This window comes from Elephantulus edwardii, unplaced genomic scaffold (genome assembly GCF_000299155.1).
Source record: "Elephantulus edwardii isolate Elephantulus edwardi_28Jun2011 unplaced genomic scaffold, EleEdw1.0 scaffold00222, whole genome shotgun sequence".
NCBI classification, from domain to species: domain Eukaryota; kingdom Metazoa; phylum Chordata; class Mammalia; order Macroscelidea; family Macroscelididae; genus Elephantulus; species Elephantulus edwardii.
Window position 1 is genome coordinate 3,957,145 of NW_006399972.1, and position 22,027 is coordinate 3,979,171.

Sequence of the window (22,027 nt, forward strand, 5' to 3'; positions counted from 1 at the left end):
TATGTATAAAGAATTTCCTGTCTATGAGAGGAATTGTGTGTTTGGTGCCTTATTTTAAACACAAAACATGCCTTGAAACCAATTCTTTACTGGACTGGTTATGCTGTAAGAATAGAGAGAGAGAGAGAGTGTGTGTGTGTGTGTAAGAGAGAGAGAGAGGGAGGGAGCGAGAGGAAAGAGATTTTTTCCCCCCATTTACAGAGAACAAATCACTCCTCATTTCAGTAATACAGTGTGTTACACTTTGGGCTGCTAACTCACAAGGCTAGCAGTTCGAATCTACCAGCCAGAGCTCTAGTGGCCTAGTGGTAAGAAGCTGCCCTGCAATCCCAGAAGCACATGGTTTGAATACAGCAGCTCTGTGAAAGGACAGGCTGTTTCCTCCCATGGGATTTACTGCCTCTGACAAGCCCCTGGAGGGTCAGTTGTGAGTAGATTCCAACTAGACAGCACACAATAACAATACAGTAACAAACATACACAGATTAGTCCAAGCTTGCAGATGCTAGCAAGAGAGCTGAGGCACTGGCCTCCTGTAAAGATTTACAGCCGCAGAAACATGGGTTTTTTTGGAGTTGTTTTCCTTCTTTATCAATATGAGTACATTTGTGTAAACCATCCCTCCTCCACAAAAAAAAAATTACAAAAACAATGCTATTGTCGAGCACATCCGAGCCCCTGGCAACTCTCTGAAGCTGTAAATCTTCACAGGAAGAGGCTGCCCATCTTCCCCCATCAAGTGAACTCAAACCACTGACCTTCCAGTCAGCAGCTCAGCGAGAAAAGTGCAACACCAGCAAGCACCGACTCAGAATTCCTCAGTGATTCAGCTGCAGTGGGGACGAGGTGCCCAGGTTGAATAGCACAAACTTCCCTTTCATAGCATGTTGTTGTTGTTGTTAGATGTCGTCAAGTCTAGTACAACTCATAGCAACCCTGTGAACCACAGATCTGAACCCTGTCCTGTGCCATCCTCACACTTCCTGACACACAAGCCCATTGCAGCAGTCACCACATCAGTCAGTCCACCTGGTTGAGGGTCTTCCTCTCCCTCGCCGACTCTCTGCCTTTCCTAGTACATATCCTAGTTCACCAGTTGGTAACAAACAGAACAGCCCTTCATCCGAAGTCCTGTCTACAGGAAGGTAGCGGGGAGTGCTTGCATGCCCCTGGCCTCCCGCCACTTGTCCCAGTGTTTACATTTATAGCAGAATGGCAGGACTGCCCAAGGCGGGAGGTTGCAGCAGAGCCTGGCCTGTTGCCTTGAAAGCACTTCTACTGTGGATGAGACACACTGTTGGTAAATCATGTAGCACGTGTAAAACGGTGTCAAAAAAAATAGATCTTTTTTTTTAGTCCTTTTTTAACATTTAGAAACTTAACACAGAGGGCTGAAACTTGATATGAGAAGCTGAGAATTTCCCCAGCAACACACGAGACAAAGGGCCCAGTGTATGTGCAGACACGTCCCACTCTGATAGACTCCTTCGTGGTCCTCTGTGGGGAGACCGTGTCAGGTCTGCAGAGATGAGTGTGTGCCGTCGCTCAGTACCTGAACTCTGCTGGGCATGAGAGTGGTGTCCAACCACTGCCCGAAAGGTCGGTGCTTCCTGCCCACCAGCCACTCCGTGGAAGGAGGAGGAGGAAGCATTCTGCTCCCATGAAGATTTACAGCCTGAGAAACCCGAAGAGGCAGGTCTTCTCTGTCTGTGGAGTCGCTATGAGTTAGAACCGACCCCCTGGCGGTGGGTTTTGGGGGTTAGCAGAGGTGACAGCATGCTAGTTGATGAGCTTCTCTTCCCACCACAGTGGGCTGTGGAGAATCCAGATGATGTAGTTGGGCCACCACACATTGTCAAGAACTGAAGATACTCTGAAGACGTACCAATAAATACATGTGTCCTCTTATATGTGCCTAAGTATTATACCCTCCTTCATGTCAGTCTTTGTCAGTGTGTGGTGCTGAGTCAGAACTGACCCATAGCTGACCCGCCAGTGGGTTTTCACAGGCAGGAAATCTCGGGGGGTGGGGAGGGAGATTATCCATCCTTCTCTGGTGGAGCAGCTGGTGGATTCAAACAGTGTGCCTTTGGGATTGCAGTGCAGCTTCTTATCACTAGGCTATTGAGCTCCCTCCTTCAAGTCATATTTAAAAAAGAAAAAAATCTCAATTCTGGACTCCTGTGCTAACCATAATACTCAATCATATATCGCCTCTCCAGAATTAAGGTTGCATAGAGAAGTGTACTTGGTGTGGGGGGCGGGGGGGATGGGGGAATTGTATACCAATGAAGGAATTTTTTTTTCTTTTCAAAGAGAGGAGTGAACTGGTGGGGAGGGGTGGGCAGGGAGAAAAGTGCAGCAATGAATGAATGGAAATCCAAAATCTCTGTAAATGTTTATTAAAATTAATAAAAATGGGGGGGGAGAAGAAAAATCTCAAGCTCATTGTGGTGGAGTCAGAACTAACTCATGGCTGACCCTTGCAGGCTTTCAGAGACTATATAAATTGCATTGAAAGAGATTGCCCATCCTTCTCCCGAGGAGCAGCTGGTGGATTTGAACCGCACACCTTTGAGTTGACAGCACAGCTCCTTCCCCCCAGGCCACCCAAGCTCCCTTTTACATGAGTGGTCTTATACCAGCAGCAGTTACTATTCTTCAGGCTTGCCCCGAGACAGCATGCACAGCCCCCTTGGAGGACTGGTCCAGGGTTTCGTATCTCTTCCTTAAGGAGATGATCGTTTCAGCAGTTGTACGTGTGTCAGTCCACCTCACCAAGGGTCTTCTTTTGCCTCTGAACCCCTACTTTACCACTCTCGATGTCCTTCAAGGACTAGCCCCTAATGACATACCCACCCGTGTGACATGAAGCCTGTCATCCTGGCTTCTAAGGACACCCTGGTGGCAATTCTTCCCAAATAAGAATCTAGGCTAAGAGCCGCCCAACCGAGTGAAGAACAAGCTAGGGAGCCTTGCTCAGGAATTGGCCAGGGTTCTCGGCCAGGCGAGCCAGCCACAGCGACTGTACCTTCTGGGAAGGAGAAGCCACATAACTGCCCAGCTGTCTGTCTTCCTCGGGTACCTGCTCATCTCTGGGATTAGGCCTTTGGCTTCATCCTGGTCTGTTACTGAAACATTCCAGATCTGTGTACATATACTCCCATCCTTTGGCTTAATATGCATCCTCAGAATTTGACTTGATGGCAGGAAATTGGTCTGGCTTTTTCCCAGTTTGGAGCAATTTAAATAAAAACACACCAGTGAGCCAACAGTGGCTTAAATTTTTCTTCCTTCTGAATAGCCATGACTTGGAAGAGCATTTATCCACACCCACATCCTTGCATGATTAACTGCCAGTGCCATTGATACAAATTTTGGGTAGTTGCTAAGGGAATGCTTCCAAGGCAGCCTTTTGCATGCTGAGGCTGCACGGTACCCATGTCATTGTGCTCAGAGCTGGGGCTCAGTTGCATTACTGGCAAATGCGGGCGATGCTCCCAGGACTTGAGTTTACTCACTTGTGAAATGAGCTGTCAGGTCCATGGGTCCCCTGAGCCCCATGTGCTGGGTCTCTGGGCTGTGGTTAAACGCTGCTCCCATAGGAGCAAGTGTAGAAAGAATTGAGGAGTCAGCTTCTAGGACGAAAGCCTCCCAAGTGTTCTAAGTTTGCTAATGGCATTGTTTTTAATTGAAGTCTTTGTAGGTCTTCGCACTTAATGAGCTCGTTCAGTTCGGTTGAGATGCTTTGTAAAAAGTTGCAGAGTGTCTGTATCTTGGTGGGTAGGGTAAGGAAAGCGTCCTTGTATACCAACAATTACATTGTCCCTGATGGTAATGAATACTGCAGCGAGGTGCACCGTTAGCCCGAAGGCTACGCACCTGGTCCTCGCCACTGTGATGCAGAAAGATGGGTAACCTCATCTCAGGCGATTTACAGCCTTGGAAACCTACTGGGGCGTCAGCTGTGAGTCAGAACCACCTTGCTGACAATATGAGAGAGAGATGGGGAACTGTTATTAAGTACCAGCCTGAGCCTGGCTTTGTTGTTGTGTACCAGCAAGTCTGCGGCCTTCAATATGGATTGTAGCTCAATATCAAGAAAAGAAAATTCTTAACACTGGACCAATAGGTAGCATCATGATAGACAGAGAAAAGACTGAAACTGTTAACAACCTTATCTTACTTGTATCCACAGTCAGTACACTGATCCCAGCAGTCAGGAGATGAGGAGTTGTATTGCACTGGGAAAGTCTGCAATCAGGGACCTCTCTAAATTATTAAGGAGCAGTGATGTCAGTTTGAGGACTAAGGTGCTCCTGATTCAGGCCATCATCTTTTCAATCACTTGGCTATGTATCCAAGAGTTCGACAGTGAATAAGGATGACAGAAGAAGAATTGATGCCTTTGAGCTGTGGTGCTAGAAAAGAGTACTTAATGCCCATGAGTTGTCAAAAGAACAAACAGATATGTCTCAGAGAAAGTGCAGCCAGAGTGCTCCTTGGAAGCAAAGATAATAAAGCTGCTTCTCACATACTTTCAGCTTGTTGCTAGGTGGTGGTGGTGATGCTGGTTATATGATGTCAAGTCACCTGCGACTCATAGCATGCCTATGTACAAAAACCCTAAACTGTGCTCTATCCTGTGCCAATCTCACAGCAACCCCCATTACCCCAGTTACTGTATCAGTGCATCTCATCGAGGGTCTTCCTCTCCTGCACTGTCCCTCCACCTTTCCAAGCATGATGTTCCTCTCTAGGGACTGGTCCCTCCTCAACAACATGTCCAAAATATGTCAGATGAAGCTTGAGAATCCTTGCCTCTAAGGAGCAGCCTGGCTTCACCCTCTCCAGAATGAACCTGTTCGTTCTTTTAGCATTTCATGGTTTGAGTGTGTCAGAGATTGTAGGGATGGCACAGGATAGGACAGGGTTAGGATCTGTTGTTGTACAGAGTGTGGCTAACGTCAAACTTGACTCGATGGCACCTAACAACAAGAACCATCAAGTTAGAACCAATTCAGAGCTGGCCTTCCTGTGTGTTTTCGGTGTCTGTAAATTCACCCAGGAGAAAGAGTTCCCATCTTCCTCCCAAGAAGCAGCACATGAATTCAAACTTCATGCCTTTGGATTGACAGCAATAGCTCCTAACCAACTGGGCTAACAGAGCTGCTGAGCCTGGCTTCATATAGTTAATGTATTGGACCTTTACAGAACCAGGCACTGTCCTTAAGGGCTAGGAAAACATCAGAGGGTACAAAAGATCGAATCCCTGTGTGTGGAGCTCACATCTCCGCGTGGAGGGAGGGACAGCAGTCGGCTATATTGCACGGTGCACTAGCAGTAGTAGGTGAGAAAGTGGAGCAGGAGACAATGGTAGGTAGAACTGAGGTGGTGGAGGGGTGGGGTGGGGGGGTCAGGGAGGTCCTCCTGAGATGGTGAGTGAGGCAGCAGTGAATGGGGAAGGACAGGCATGAATAGCAGGGCTGAGTGCGGGCCGGGTGAAGGATCAGCCCGGCGGCCAGTGTGGCTGGAGCCCAGTACCAGCCAGTGGGAATAAAATGAAAATTGGTGGCTGCAGTTTGTTCCAGCTCACGGCACTCCCGTGAGTCACAGAATGCAACTAAGCCCTAATCTGAGTTGCACCTCATCCAAGGCATGGCCTTCCAGTCGCTTGCTGTGCATCTGAAAATTGGACCATGAGTACGGATGATAGAAGAATTGATGCCTTTGCACTGTGGTATTGGAGAAGAGGACGGAATACCCCGTGGACTGCCAGAAGAACTAACAAACGTGTATTGGATAAAAGTGGGACCAGGATGCATGTTACAGGCAAGCGTGGCAGAACTTTATCGCCCATTCTCTGGGCATGTGAGCAGGAGGTGCCAGTCTTTGCAGAGGGACATCTTGCTTGGAAAGCTGGGAGGAATCAGAGAAGGAGAGGGAAACACCCAATGAGATGGATGGGCACGGTGACTGTAGCAGGGGGCTGGAAGATCTGAGATGACGAGGACGGCACAAGACAGAGCAGGTACAGATCTGCCGTTCACAGCGCCGCTTATGGATGGCACCCAGCAGCGATCATGACAGAGGGTCGTCAGGAGAAAGATCAGAGGTCCTCTTCCCTTGCCATTTACAGCCTCTAACAGCCAATTGAGCCATTACTACGAGTAGAAACCAACTCGTGGGCATCTCCCGGGAGTCAGGTTTGGGGCAAAGGAGGTGACGCAGGACCGTGCGTGGTCTGGATCCTGCAGGTCCCAGGGCAGACATCAGCACCCGGCTCTGCTTAGAGGTCGGTTTTCGGGAGCAGGTCTGAGTCCAGTAGCACTGACCAGGAGCCTCGGCTGAGAAGCCCTGGTACGAGGACTGCAGCCCAGCAGGATTCCCTGACCCGAGTCTCGGGGTCTGTAGATGTGGGCTCCAGCCTGTTTCAAGGTTCTTCCACCCAGTGAAGATGAGGGCTCGGGTGTGCTTGGAAAGGATCACTCTGGGCAGAGGATAAGCCCTCACTGAGGACCTCAGTGCTCACTACTGAGCTTGTCCTGCAGAGGGAGAGAGGCTCTCTGATGCTGGTACGTGGAGCTGGACCACATACCGGCCCTAGCCCTCGTTACTGCCTAGGTGGACCATTTTCAACATCTGTGTTATCATTGGGATCAGTTATATCAGGATATATTGATTCTTTGGAACTAATAATCACACCTAAATAACGAATAATAACAATGACTAAGGAAGACTGAAGAAGAACCGATGCCTTTCAGTTGGGTTGCTGGGAGGACTGAATCTCCCCTGTGCTGCCTACAGAACAGTCTGTCTGGAGAAAGCACAATCCGGGTGCTCTTTATAGGCAAGGGTGGTGAAACGTCATTTGTTTTGGGGAAGTTGAGTGTCAGTTCTTAGAAAAATATATCCTGGGGGAGTGAGTAGAGTGTTGGGTAAAGAAAGGCAGACCCCCAAGGAGACAGATGGGCACAGTGATGGCTACAACAGACAGAGGATGGCACAGGACAGGGCAGAGTTCAGGTCTGTTATTTAGAGTCACCAGAAGTCTTAGCCAACTGTGATAACAGCAGCAAATAACCACTAACATCCACTAAACGCTCACCTTGTGCCAAATGCCATTCTAAGCATGTTACTTGTGCAATGCTCTTTATTGCTCCCAATATTTCTTAGGATGATTGAGATTGTTCACAGCTTCAGTTTGCTCGGCTCCACAGTCAACACTCTTGGCACCAGTAGCCAGGAAATCAAAAAACATATTGTGATGGGGAAGTCTGCAGTTAGGGACCTCTCTAAAGTACTCAAGAGCAGCGGTGTCTCTCTGGAGACTAAGGTGCACCTGATACAGGCCATGGTTTTTGCAATCACTTGTTATGCATCAGAGAGTTGGACAATGACTAGGGAGGATAGAAGGAGAATTGACGCCTTTGAGCTGTGGTGCTGGAGAAGAGTATTGAATGTACCATGGACTGCCAAGAAAACAAACAGATACATCCTAGAGAGGGTTAAACCAGGCTGCTCCTTGGAAGCAAGGATTCTGGGGCTTCGTCTGACATACTTTGGACATGTTGTAAGGAGAGACAGGCCTTTAGAGAGGGACATCATGCTGGGTAGAGGGACAGCGCAGGAGGGGAAGCCCCTCTATGAGGTGGATTGATTCAGTGACTGGGGTACTCGGAATGGGTGTGTCAGAGGCAATGCGATTGGCACAGGATAGAGCACGGTTTAGGGCTGTTGTACGTAGGGTCACTATGTCGCAAATGACTCGATGGCACATAACAACAACAACAACAACATAAATCCTATTCAGGTCAGAGAATGAGAGGAAGACCCTTGATGAGAGGGATTGACAGTGACCATGACAGTGAGCTCAAGCATATCAGAGATCTGATGTGGATGGCAGAGACAGGGCCGGGTACAGATCAGCTGTTCACCGGGTCACTTGTGGGTCATAGTCAACTCGATGGCACCTACCAACAACAATCCTTATAGACGGAGTGTCTGTTTTACGAATTAGGACGTTGAGGGACAGGGAGGATCAGCAGCCTGCCCCACGGCAGTCAGCTGCGTGGAGAACAGGGAGGCAGGTCTGGGCTCGCTGGCTTCAGGCTGGAGAGATACTGTTATTTAGACTTTCTTCCTGGAGTAGAAGTAGTCACTCCACTTAACCTGGACGAAGTTCCCTGCCAGCGCTCAGCACACGTCCCCATCAGGCCTTACCAGCACTGGCAAGGACATGTTATCCCTGCAGATGAGGAAACTTGAGAACGAGTAGCTTGATGACAGTACAGCTAGGACATGGGTGGGCCAGGACCCCAAAACAAGTCTGATTTATTGTTGTTGTTGTTGTTGTGTGCTTTCAAGTTGCCTGTGACTCATAGTTACCCCGTGCACAATATCTCTGAACTCTGCCCTGTCCTGAACTCATCTCACTGACTCTGATACACACACACCCGTTACCCCAGTTACTGGGTCAATCCATCTCATCCAGGGTCTTCCTCTCTTGTGCTGTCCCTCCACTATCCCAACCATGATGTCCCTCTCCAAGGACCGATCCCTCCAGGCAACATGCCCAAGGTATGTGAGACAGAGCTTCAAAATTCAAAATCCTTGCTTCCAAGGAGCAACTTGGTTTCACGCTCTCCAGCGCCACAACTGCAAGGCATCAATTCTTCTTCTGTCATCCTGACTGTCCAGCTCTCTAATACATAGCAAGTAATGTGAAGCCCATGGCCTGGATCAGGTGCACCTTAGTCTCTAGACTGACATTGTTTCTCTTGAGTACTCTGGAGAAGTCCCTGACAGCATGTTTTCCTAATGCAGTTCATCTTTTGATTTCCTGGCTGCTGGGGCCAAATGTGTTGATTTCTTATCTGCTCCTTCCTTCCACAAGTGTTAATTATGGACCTAAGTGATGAAATCATTAACTGCTTCAATCTTTTCTCCTTTTTTTTAGTAGAAAACTATTGCTGTAGTTGTGAGAAGTTTTGTTTTCTTCAATACATATTGTCCATAAGCATTTGTTTATAAGCTTTCCACGCCAAATTAACAGTCTCAGTTTTGCACACCCTCTCTGTCACTGCTGCTGTGATCTGGTTGATAAAGCAGAGAGCCCATGAATTTAAGGATGCACCCTCCCCCGGAGATGAGCCTCCACTGTGGGCCCACTCAGGCCTGACTGAGGAGGGCGCAGGGCTGGGCAGCACTACCTCCTGTCACCCATAGGGTCAGGAGTTGTAGCTAACTCTGTCGCAGTTCATGACAGGGGTGACGATGAGGATGGTGATGACATGCGAAGATGTCTCACGTCCTCTGGTCATGCATGGTTTGTGTTGTCAGTCTGTTCGTAGCTCATTTATCAAGTGACGCTCTGGAAAAATTGGCCTGAATTGTTTGCTGGGATCCATGTCTGCTCAACTTGTTCCACTGATGAAAATAGACCTCCTAATGCCAGCCTCCTTCCTGGGCAGGAAACACCTAACGCGATGGACTGTTTATGCACTGAATCAGCACGGAGACCTGTCTCCGGCATGAGCAAAGAGGCTCCTTCTGGAATTGCTGGTTGGGCTCGGGGAGGCCATTGAGATGGTGCAGAAGATTCCTGTGCCACTCCTTAACCATCAGTCGGCATTGACAGGGTGGGTTTCCACCAGGGAACAAGTCCTTCAATGGGCTAACACAAGCACCCAGTTAGACCGACAGCTGCATTCCGCTCCGAAAAGTAGTAAGTTGACATTCTAATAGATCTTCTGTTGTTGATTGCCCTCGAGTCAAGCACGACTCATAGCGACCCTGTGAACAAAAGACCTGAAGCCTTTCTATAACTATCGACATTTATCAGAGTTCATAGAGTTTCCAGAGGCGTGTTGTTTAGGAAGTGGATGCTAATCCTGTTAGAGTGTATATCATCTGTATAATGATAGTCTTACTGTTGTTAAGTGCTGTCAAATTGCATACTCCTCGCAGCAAACAGATGAACAGTGACTCTGAACCCTGCCCTGTCCTGTGCCGTCGTCACCGTCTCGGGCACACTGGAGCCCATGTGACAGTAACTGTGTCAGGCCTTCTTACTGAGGGTCGTCCCCTCTGTCTTTCCAAGCATAATGTCCTTTTCAGAGGACTGAAGTATATGGGACGACTCTGCACGCAGGGAGTGGGGCTGCAGCACCTTTTTGGCAGTTCATATCCTCCCACCGCTCAGAGGGAGAAAGACAGACAGTCTTCTCCCCTGCGATTGGAAGTATCGAGAAATCCAGTGGTAGGTCAGCTGTGAGAGGACGGCAGTGAGGGGCGGGGGTGGGTGTGTTATATTTTGGGTTCAGCAGTTAATCTGGTTGTCCCTGAGCCTGAAAATCCTATGCTTCCCTGAACACATAGTGTTATGACGAGGAGACTCGGATTTTATTTTGTAGGGGTTCCCTCCCCCATATCTTCATTCATTTGCATACCATCATTCATATTCTTTTTCAGACATGTACATTGTGTTTTATACAATGTGGGAGAGAGGAGGACTCTGTCAATAGGCAATTGCAGTTGTATTTCCTTTGCATCTGTGGAGGGTCCCTAGCTGCAGCAAGAAAGCACAGGGCTGCACAGTGTGGTGAGTGGAGGGAGGCGGGGAAGTAAATGTGAAGGATCCAGGCAAGGTGCAATGGTGATTAATTTTATAAAACATAATGCATGAGAATGATTGTGTGAAACACAATGTGCGTGAAGAATAGTGTGAAACACAATGTATATGAACTATGTAAGCAAACCAATTTTAAAAATATGAATGTATCTGAGAGAGAGGAGGGTCAGGGCTGTGGAGAAGGGAGAGTGAGCACACGCAGTGTTAACGCCCTCTGGTGGTCAATGTCCGCTAGAGCAGGCCACCCACCTTGGAAGAAATGCATCATTAATCTTTAGAAGGCTCCTCCCTGCAGGCCCTGATCCACTTCAGAGAACGCTGAAAATCTAAATTCATTTCTGATTCGGGGAATATTCTTGATCTCCTCAGTTGGCTTGGCCTTGTTTTCTACGACCTTTCTGGAATGGAACCAAAGCGCCCCCCCCCCCCCAATACTAGTTGAGTACCTGAGAGAGGAAAAAAGTCAGATGAGGGATTCTTAGGGCTCTGAGATTGTTAATGTCAAGGGGTCGGCCTGAAAGCCAGCATTGTTGCGCCTCCTAGGGAGCGGCAGGACCCCAGTTGCAGGCCAGCTCCATCACACCCACTAGCCGGTGAACTTACATATACCCTCCCCATCTTGTGCCTCCGTTTCCTCATCTGTAAAATGCAAACGATACTGTCCACCTCCCATGTGTTCACGTGCAGTAATGAATTAAGACATTGTGCTGGGGAAAAAAGTAGAGGATCAGCAAAAGAGAGGAAGAGCTTCGACAGGGAGCTTGTGTATGGCAGAGATCGTGACCTGACCCACAATAGGGCACAGGTCACATCTGTTGCTTGTACCATCTCCATGAGATATAGTCACTTGAGGGAACCCAACAATAATAACAGTGACTAAGGGATGACAAAAGAAGAATCGCTGCCTTTGAGTTGTGATGCTGGAGAAGAGTATTGAACATGTCATGGACCGCTTAGAGAACAAACAGGTCTGCCCTGGAGAGGGTGAAACCAGGTTGCTCCTTGGAGGCAAGGATTATGAAGCTCCATCTCACACACTTTGGGCATGTTGCCACAGGGACCAGTCCTTGGAGAAGGACATCATGCTTGGAAGGATTGAGGGACAGCACAGAAGAGGAAGACCCTGGATGAGATGGATTGACTCAGTGGCTTTGGCAGTGGAGGCAGATGTGTCAGAGATGGTGAGATTAGCTCAAGATATGGCATGGCTCAGAGCTATTGTGCATAGGATTACTATTATGCATAGGATTACAGGTGACTCTATGGCACATAACAACAACAATATATAAAACTATTGGGCTGAGTGTCTTACAGTATACAGATGATATACATTGTTACTTGCCATCAAACAAATTCTGACTCGTGGCAAAATATATACTATGTTGTTGTTGTTGTTATGTGCCGTTGAGTCGCTTGCGACTCATAGTGACCCTATGTACAGCAGCCCTAAACTCCGCTCTGTCCTGTGCCAGTCGCACTATCTCTGACACTCCCATCCCAATTATCCCAGTCACTGAATCAATCCACCACATAGAGGGCCTTCCTCTCCTGCGCTGTCCCTCCACCCTCCCAAGCATGATGTCCCTCTCCAAGGACCGGTCCCGCCTCACAACATGTCCAAAGTATGTTAGACGGAGCCTCAGAATCCTTGCCTCCAAGGAACCACCCAGTGTAACCCTTTCCAGGACAAATCTGTTTTTTTTCCTAGAAGTCCATGGCATTCTCAATACTCTTCTCCAGCACCACAGCTCAAAGGCATCAATTCTCCTTCTATCGTCCTCGGTCATTGTCCAACTCTCTGATGCGTAACAAGTGATTGTGAAGACCATGGCCTGTATCAGACGCACCTTAGTCTCCAGAGAGATACCATTGCTCTTCAGTACTTTGGAGAGGTCCCTAACAGCAGACTTTCCCATGGCAATGCGCCTTTTAATTTCCTGGCTGCTGGTGCCAAGACTGTTGACTGTGGAGCCAAGCAAACTAAAGCTGTGTACAATCTCAATCTCTTCACCATCCATCCTGATGCTGCCACTTGGTCCAGTGTTAAGTCAAGAATGTCTTCTTGACATTGAGCCTCAATCCATATTGTAGGCTGCAGTCCTTGACCCTTGGCAGCAGGCGCTTCAGTTCCTCTTCAGCTTCAGCTAGCAGGGTTGTGTCATCCGCATAAGGCAGATTGTTGATAAATCATCCACCAATCTTGACCCCACATTTCTCCTCATAGAGCCCAGCCTCCCGGATAATCTGTTCTGCATATAGGTTGAAAAGGTATGGAGATAGGATGCATCCCTGGCGTACGCCCTTCCCAATTTTGAACCATGCAGTGTTCTGATGACTGCCCCCTGGTCCAAGTATAAGTTTCGCATTAGAACGATCATGTGTTCTGGGATTCCCATTCTTCTCAGAGTCAGCCGTAGTTTGTTATGATCTACCCAGTCAAATGCCTTTGCATAGTCAATGAAACACAGATAGACATTCCTCTGGTATTCCCTGCTTTCAGCCAAGATCCATCTAACATCAGCAACAATATCCCTAGTACTACGACCTCTTCTAAACCCAGCCTGGACTTCTGGCAGTTCTCTGCTGATGTGCTGTTCCAGTCGTTTTTGGATAATCTTCAGTAAAATCTTGCTTGCATGTGAAATCAGTGAGATTGTTCTATAGTTTCCACACTCTGTTGGGTCACCTTTCTTTGGGATAGGAACAAATATCGATCTCTTCCAGTCAGTTGGCCAAGTGGTCGTTCTCCAGATTTCTTGGCACAACTTGGTGAGCATGTCCAGGGCAGCATCTGTTAACTGAAATATGTCAATTGGTATACCATCTATTCCGGGGGCCTTATTTTTTGCCATTTCCTTCAAAGCAGCCTGAACTTCTTCTTTCATCACCATAGGCTCTTGCTCATATGTTTTATGAAATTCTTCTGTGTCTTCCAATTCCTTTCGATACAGTGACTCAGTATATTCTTTCCATCTTCTTTTAATACTTCCGGGATCATTTTAACATTCTGCCGAAAGCATCCTTGATTATAGCAACTCGAGGTTTGAATTTGTTCTTCAGTTCCTTGAGCTTAAGGTATGCTGAGCGAGTTATATAGACATAATATATACATATATGCATAAACATATATATGTGCACACACACAGTTAATAAATTCATGTGTGTAACACTCATGCCTGCTCCTTTCCAGTCTCTGCCCCATAAACTACCACCAGCACATTCATAAATGGGGGAGGAGTTTGTATGCCTGTCTCACTATCCCACACTTAAGAGCCTTCAGAATGTGTGAGGAAATCTTCAGCAGCTCTGCCAGTGCTCCTCCAGGACAATGAAGGGATAAGTTTGACATTCAGCTCTGAGAATGAAATACTTGATATTGTTGTTGGGTGTTGTGGATTTACTTCTCACTTTGGATGACTCCATGGACCCTGGCATTGCCACACTGAGTTGTCTAAGTCACAGTCAAGTGCAGAGTGCTAGTGGCCCAGTGGCTGAATGCCAGAGTGTTAACTGACAGTTGAGAGGTTTGTATCCACCAGCTGTTCTGTGGGAGAGAAATATCACAGTCTGCCCCCATAAACATTATGGCTTTAGCAGCCCTATGGGACAGTGCTACTCTCTACTGTAGAGTAACAGTAAGTCAGAGGAGACTCCGTCTCAACATGTTTGGTTTGGCTTGGCTTAATCTTTATTAGCAGATTGCTAGGCTTTTCTCTAGCAAGGACATTGGGTGGCTTCAAACCTTCAAACTTCTGGATAGCAGTCCTGTGTTAAGCATTATGCCACAGTCCCGCTGGGTGTTAAGATGTTGCAGCAATGACTGCCCTCTTTGGAGAGGAGCCCAGTAGCTGTTAGCAGAGGGTAGACTTTTCCGTTAATATTGTTTGTCTCTGAAAAATTGAAAGGGTTCGGTTGTTATTAGGTGTCATTGAGTCAGCTATGACTCAGTGATGCTCTGAGCACCAGACCTGAGCCCTGCCCTGTCCTGCGCCATCTTCATGATCTCCTTCACATTCAAGTCCACTGTTCCAGTCACTGTGTCAGTCCGTCTCAATGAGGGTGTCTTTCTTACCCTCTGATCCTCTGCCTTGCCCAGCACTGGTCTCTCTTGACCACATGTCTAAGGTGTGTGAGACCAAGTTTTATCGTCCTCACCTCTAAGGACCACGCTGGTTTCATAGCCTCCTAGACCACTTGGTCCATGGCACACGCAATACAGTTCACACACAAATATAGAAGACCAAGAGCTTATCCCGCCTGAATTCAAAACCATCTCAAAATAGACTTGATGCACTAAACACTAATGGCGGAGGAACCAAGAGATTTGTGGATGATGTCAAAGACATAATATATGAAGAAAGCAGAAGGCCATTAAAAAGAAAAAAACAACAATATGGACATCGGAAGAATCTTTTGAACTTGCCCTTCAACATAGAGATGCTAAAGCAAAAGACAGTGACTGAAAGGTGAGGAATTAAGTAAACGACACTTGATCCGAGACCCAAAGGGCACGCTATCATCTCTCCTGGCCAGGTTTGCGTCATCCTGCAGACAATGTGAGGGAAACAGCAGGCCCTAATGCAGAGGTCACTCGGCTCAGTGCAGCCTATGTGTGTGTGTCCTCTTCAGCCACAGGAGTCATTGTCACTCTGTGTGGCAATTGGTCCAGTTCAGTGGACAGTGGGCTCGGTCCTTCACTCACACTGCTAGAACTCAAGGTCCTACTTGGAGCCCATGCCCCTGAATTCTTTCGGGCAGAAACCACTGCGAAACTACACCAAGAATGCAGTTCAGCTTTGCCAGTCAAAAGCAGTAACAGGCAAAGCCTCCTTTTCTTTAAAACTGCACAAAGACAATTTATGTTTCTATGTATGTGTTATGGCCACAAACACCCCTTTACCAAAGACTTCTCTCCGAAGGAAGCAACATCTGTGTGAGATGTGAGGCTTTAAAAGCCTGTCTTGTCTTTAGAAGAGACTCAACCAAAGCCGTCTCAGGCCCCATCAAGGCTGTGGACTCGGTCTCTAATGCCCACCACAGTAACTGCTTGAGATGAAGCGAAGGGCAGTGCTGAATTCTTGGAAGATTTCATTCTAGAAATATCACAGGACGTAGATATCTGTGTTTGTATAGATCTCAAATACAATGTCAGGGAGCTCAGGTAAGGAGCTGTACTGTCAACCCAAAGGCTGGCGGATCGAATCCACCAGCAACTCCTCAGGAGAAAGATGGGCAGTCTCCTCTGGTGTAATTTGTAGTCTCTGAAAACCTGCTAGAGGTTCAGCTACAAATCGGTTCCAACTCAGCAACAAACAACAGAAACCCCAAAACATTGCATCATTCTGGCCATCAGTAAGAAATCCAGAAGGATATTGTGTTGTTAGATGGTGAACTATGTGTTAGAATGGTCCTTCTTCATATTCATGTCTCTCCCTCTCCCCCGCTTTCTCTCCCCCCTTCTTTCTCACCCTTCGTGGGATCTCAGAGTAAATCATCTAGGAGGAAATTGCCCATCTTTCTTCTGAAGAGCAGCTGGTGGGTTTAAACCACAAGAGAAGTGCTGGTTTGGGTCCCCAAAGATCATCTCATTGATAGACAGCAGAAATAAGCCCAACCGGTTAACTGCCTTTGAGTCAGTTCTCACTCGTGGTACCCTCCCCTTCCAAGAGTTCTTGGAAGCTGGTTCTTGAAAGTAGCACACCAGTTCTTCTTCCAAAGAACCTCTGGGTGAATTTGAACCTTCACCTTTTCAATGAATAATCTAACACCACAACACCTCACATTTCCTGAAGTTTTGTGGGGAAGGAGGAAAATGCAGCAGTTATAAACCTTCTTGACCACATGAGAGCAGCACTGAGCAGGACAGGTTGCTCTGTGGGGCTCCCTGGGTTGGAAAAAACTGATGGTGCTCACTTGGAGCTCAGGCTTCCCAGTGAACCAACTTCCTATTCCTTTGATCAACATGGAGGGTGGTGAAGCTCTTTCCATCAGAAGTTCCAGACCAGAGCTCCCTGTCATAGTCTTTTATTTTCTTGTTTCAAGATTATCCATGGAAATTTTTTAGATTTGTTTTGATATAGTACGGTTCTTTGTTTTATGTGATTTAAGAGTTTATTTGATATGCGGTGGTGCGTAATGTACATTTCTAAATTTAAAAAAAAAATGTATTAGTGAGCTTGTTTAGATTGAAGTTCATATGTTTCAGGACCCAGAGGAATAAAAGCAGTCAGTATCGTTGTTGCTTCCTTCATTGTTTATGAATAGAAAATTTGGGGAGGAGGCGCTTGGAGACTTAGTAAGGAGGTGAGGTAATTGGCACTGCCAATCCAAAGACTCATTGTTTAGGTCCAAAAGGGAGAAAGACGGACTATCTACTGCAGTGTAATTTGTTGCCTGTGAAAATGCACTGGAGGGTCAGCTACGATTCCAATTCATTGACACATAACAATGGATTCTTATGAGTATCCATAGATTACAAGATTTTATCGTATACAAGAATGATATATAGTGAGGGAAAAAATGTGCTCCTGGTTTGTAGTTCTAAGTGTATATGACCATCTCACGGAACCACTGGTGTCTTACAGTGTTGACTATGGACAATGAAGAAATACCAAAAAAGAATCAATGCCTTTGAATTATGGTGTTGAGAAGAGTGTAGAATATACAGTAGACTGCAGGGAGCTCTGGTGGCTTAGTGGGTGAGGAGTTGTGCTGCCAACCTAAAGGCTGGCAGTTCAAATCCACCAGCTTTTCTGTGGAGGAAAGATGGGCAGTCTCTTCCTGTGCAGTTAACTGGCTCTGAAAACCCACTGAAGGGTCAGCTATGGATTGGTTCCTACTAGATGACAGCGATTCAGGGGTTTTTAAACCAAAAGGGTAAATAATTCTCTTAGCAGACATGCACTCAACAATGTTCTTGTTGTATACTGGTCAAGCTGGAACCAACTCCTAGCTGGCCTGCCAGCAGGTTGTCAGAAGCAGTAAATCCCTCAGCAGCTGCTGCATTTGAATTGCGTACCTTTGAGACTGCAGTGCAGCTTCTTCCCACGAGGCCACCAGAGCTCCCCTGAGTGTTCATCAGAAGCAGAAATGGTGAGATTTTATTTCATATCATTTGGACCTGTTAAAAAGGACCAATCATTGGAAAAGGACATCTTGCTTGGAAATGTGGAGTACCAGTGAAGGAGAGGAAGGCCTCTAAGGAGATACCTTGGCACAGGGACTGGGATGATGAACTTAAGCACCGTCGAGATCGAGAGGGTGGTACAGAGTTGGACAGTGTTTCTGTTGTACATGGGATCATCATGCAAGGTTGTCAACCTGGCAGCACTTAGCAACGTTCCAGGGGAACAAATTAAATTTTAATATCACCGGATGCTTTTTAGAAGCCAAGATGACAAGACTTTGCTTACTTGGACACTTCAGAAGGGACCACTAATGAGAAAGGGGCATTGTAAAGCGTGTAGGTAGCACTGCTACCTCCACAGAGGGGAATTGTTCCCATCAACAACATACACAATGCAAAACCAATCCTATAAAGTCAGACATGGTCTGTCTCCCACACTCCTGCACCTGTTTCTACAAATTCCAGCACCATTCCTATTTTGCTGGATCAAAAACCCATTGCAATGCCCACACAGATCTCATAGAACAGTACTCATGGTTATGGGGGTATATTAGAGATGTGAACAGTATCCAATTCTGCTTGGCAGCAGGATATAACTCATGAGTCCAGACAGCTTCTCAAGTGTGCTTGCAAGACCTCTGACCTTCAGCCTCATGGCTTAGGCCAATGTAACAAAGCTCCCGTGATCTTGTCAGTTAATGGCCTCATCTCTCAGACCTCCAGCAAGCTCGGGTGAAGGCCTCTGTCTCTGACTCTGGGGGCAGCAGTGCCCTGTCATCTCTGCCTCGTGTCAGCCTCTGCTTCTCTGCTGAGGCTGCTGCTGCTTTCATGTAGATCCAGGTCTAACTGGTGCAGGAATCTTTGGCCCTGAAGGATGTGAGCTGAGCTCCCTGCTTTCTCTTCCATGCTGGTAGTGAGAATCTCACCATTGTTGCTAAGTCAAGTTTAACTTGGTGGGATGGGGGGAAAAATAGGTCAGCTTCCTAATGTTTTATACACACCCCTATTTTAAGTTTTCTTCGACTCATGTGGCGAAGAACGTCAAAAGACGATGGCTAGGAAAGCCGTTTTGAACAATAAAACCTTCGGAACCACAGGCAACATGTAGAGAACCTTCTTTCTCACAGAATGGCACAGTGGCTTCAGCAGTGGGTGCAGTGGGCACAAGCAGCACAGAAATTGGGAGGGTGGCCCGAAGCCAGGCAGTGTTCCATTCTCACCTGCATAAGATCACCTCATAAAGTTGTTGCTGATAAAAACAAACAAGCAAACAAACAAACAAAAAAAAACAAAAAACGGACAGCATGCACTTTTTAAAAGACTTCGTGATGGGGTGAGGAAAATGGAATGCACGTAGTGCTTTCCTTGAGTAAACTGTCTTCCTGCAAAGCAAGTTACCTTTGAACATCTGAACAGATGAAGGAACGAAGCCATTTCTGTTTCTGCTCAGTTCTCCTTGCTCTTGAAGCTAACTCACAGCTGACTCTCCCAGCCAGTTTTCAGAGCCTGTACATCACAAAGAAAGACAGTGATTTTCCTTTGGAGGCTCTGGTGGATTTGAACCACCAGAGAAGCACAGAAACCCCTACAGATCATGCCACCAGGGGGGAAACCAAATAACAAAACCTTGAGAAGGGAAAGAAGGGGCCTAATCTCTAGAAAGACAGCTTTAAGTGCTGAAAGGCATTTTGGGATTTGTGTGCGCTTTGGGTCTCTCCTAAGTCCATCTCAGCATTTAGTGCTAAGAATATCTGGGGAGGGCTTGGGGCTTGCCTCCTCTTACTCCTTTTTTTCCTTTGTCTCTCCCTTTCTGAGTATTAGAGACCACCTTTTACATCCTTGTTATTAAAAACAAGTGACTAATTGTGTATTTCATTCATTCTCCCACCTCAGAGCTTGTTCTAGGCCCGTTTCTACCAAGAGACAGATCCCATAGGTTTTCATTTCAAACTAGAAAACCCAAAAAACAGGAGCTCTAACGTTTTTATAACCTACCCCTTAGCCTTATCCCTTGACTTCTGGTAATCTTTCCTAAGGGAGGAAGAGGATATGAACGGGGCGGGGGTGGGGGGGTGTGGAGTAAGGACAACTAGACAGGAAGATATGTGTAATTGTATTTTTCTTAAATAGCAAAAAGTGGTCACAACAAGTTCCTAGTCCTAAGGGGATTTATGAACTGAACAGGTTTCTGAAAGCCCAGTGCAGATACCCTGAGATACAAGCAGCCTGGCCTGCACCCCTGAATCACCTGCGACCTCTGGCTCTGTCTTCCAGTGCTTTGCAGTGCGCTCTCTGGGATGGGTGGAGATGGCAGAAGCGGACCTCGCTCCTGGTAAAAGCAGTGTTGCTGTCAACAACTGCATCCGACAGCTCTCTTACTGCAAAAACGACATCCGTGATACCGTTGGCATTTGGGGAGAGGTGAGTACTAATGGCAGGCCCCATCCAGTGGCTAAGAGGTCCCCACAGCTTCCAGTGGTGCCTCTTGAGGGTGAGGCGGGAGCTCCCATTGAGGTGGAAGGTGTGGACCTGGCTCTCCTGAGTGACCTGTTCATTGCCTTCGTGAGATCCGAGGAAAGACCAGGACCCTCTCTCCCAGAGTGTCAACATCTAAACTTGGCCTTTATTTATTCCCCATGGGGGTCGGTCCATGGATGGCTCTTGAGGGCCCAGAAAACCCTAATTTTGCCTGCAGCCTTAGATACTCTTGCTCATATGGGCAGGCCTCAGGAAAGAAGTCCAAGTCACTGGCATATTCTCCAACAAAAATGTGACATACACACACCCCCATCCACACAGGAGCCCCTGTTCTCAAAACTGACAAATGATCCTTCCACAAAACTCATCCACAATTGCCGTCTGAAAATCTATTGTATTGCTATTGACCTTAACATCATCATCTCTAAAAGGGAACCGTGATCAAGACCAAACACAAAACAAAAGGTGACATCAAGTGACGAAGCTAGTTTCTCTTCAGCACTGTGACCTGTAGAGAAGCGTGCCCAGGAGCCTATCAGAATGTTGCCTGTTGCACAGGTGCAGGAGGGCCGTCAGGAGCCAAACTGTGTCCCGAAGAGCTGGGCCCCCTGTACAGCAGGGTTCTAACATCAGTGAAATCTGTGGTCTAGAACAAGATCCTTTTGCACTTATCAAAGAGAGAATCGGGAAGAAAGTAGCATCCCTTGTGGCTCTTTGGGATGGATTCAGGAGAGCATCCATCCATCACAGCATCCATCAGTCACAGCATGCATCCATCACAGCAACCATCCCCGATACCATGTGGCCTCTGAGACGTTTGTTTTCTTCCTCATTAAGAAGCTCTAGTGGTAAAGTGTTCAGCTGCCAACCCAAAGGAAGGTGGTTAGAATCCGCCAGCTCTGCTGCCAGAGAAAGGTGGGCAAGCTCCCACAGCTCTGAAAATCAGCAGGAGGGTCAGTTATAAATTGGGCAAGCCCCACCTAGTCGGCATCTCCCCGCCCCCAGCTGATGGGTCTGCCCAAACCGACGTGCCAGCCCCAATTGACATGGCCTGCTCTAACGTACCTGCCCAACACACGTGCTGCCCCAACTGACGTGTCCTGTTCTAACGTGCCCCTCCCCAGCTGACGTGCCCCTCCCCAACCCACGTGCCCCTCCCCAACCCGCGTGCCCCTCCCCAGCCGACGTGCCCCTCCCCAACCCACGTGCCCCTCCCCAGCCGACGTGCCCCTCCCCAACCCACGTGCCCCTCCCCAACCCACGTGCCCCTCCCCAAGCGATGTGCTCGACCTCAATTGGGCTGCAAGCTGTCTCATTTTCTCTGCCACAACTTACTTGTCTCTCTGTAGCTAATGTGCCCCCCTCCACCCATCTCCAGTTAACAGTACTTGGAAAGTAGTGAGTTTTGATTGGATGTCGGGTGGTTTGGAATGCAATTAGTGTTTTAGCCTAGCAATGTGGATAAAATAGGAGGTTCCTTGCTAGGAAGTTTCAGGTTGGAAGTCTGTTTACTTTAGTGTTGGGCATTGTTAGCCAGACTTTTGGATCCTATAGCAGCTGAGGAGGAAGTAGCTCCAGCCCTGGCCCACAGATGCAGGCCAGTCCTCCTCCAGATTATCCACTTCCCTCATCGTTAGTCAAAATACCTTTCCTCCAAATAGGCATATCCCAGCTGGAATTTACAAGTTGGTGTAATTAATACTGTTGTTGTTGTTATGTGCCCTCGAGTTGTTTGCGACTCATAGCGACCCTGTGCACAACAGCCCTAAACCCTGCTCTATCCTGCACCA

The 22,027-nt window shown here is 47.5% G+C and overlaps 1 protein-coding gene across 1 annotated transcript in view; it reads left to right on the top strand.

The window, feature by feature from the left end:
• APBB2 (amyloid beta (A4) precursor protein-binding, family B, member 2) overlaps positions 1–22,027 on the top strand; it is a 256,008-nt gene that overhangs the window by 129,408 nt on the left and 104,573 nt on the right. The window contains exon 7 of the mRNA XM_006898190.1: positions 20,034–20,180. Coding sequence (XP_006898252.1) covers positions 20,034–20,180 — 147 coding nt within the window. The remainder of the gene's footprint in view (positions 1–20,033; positions 20,181–22,027) is intronic.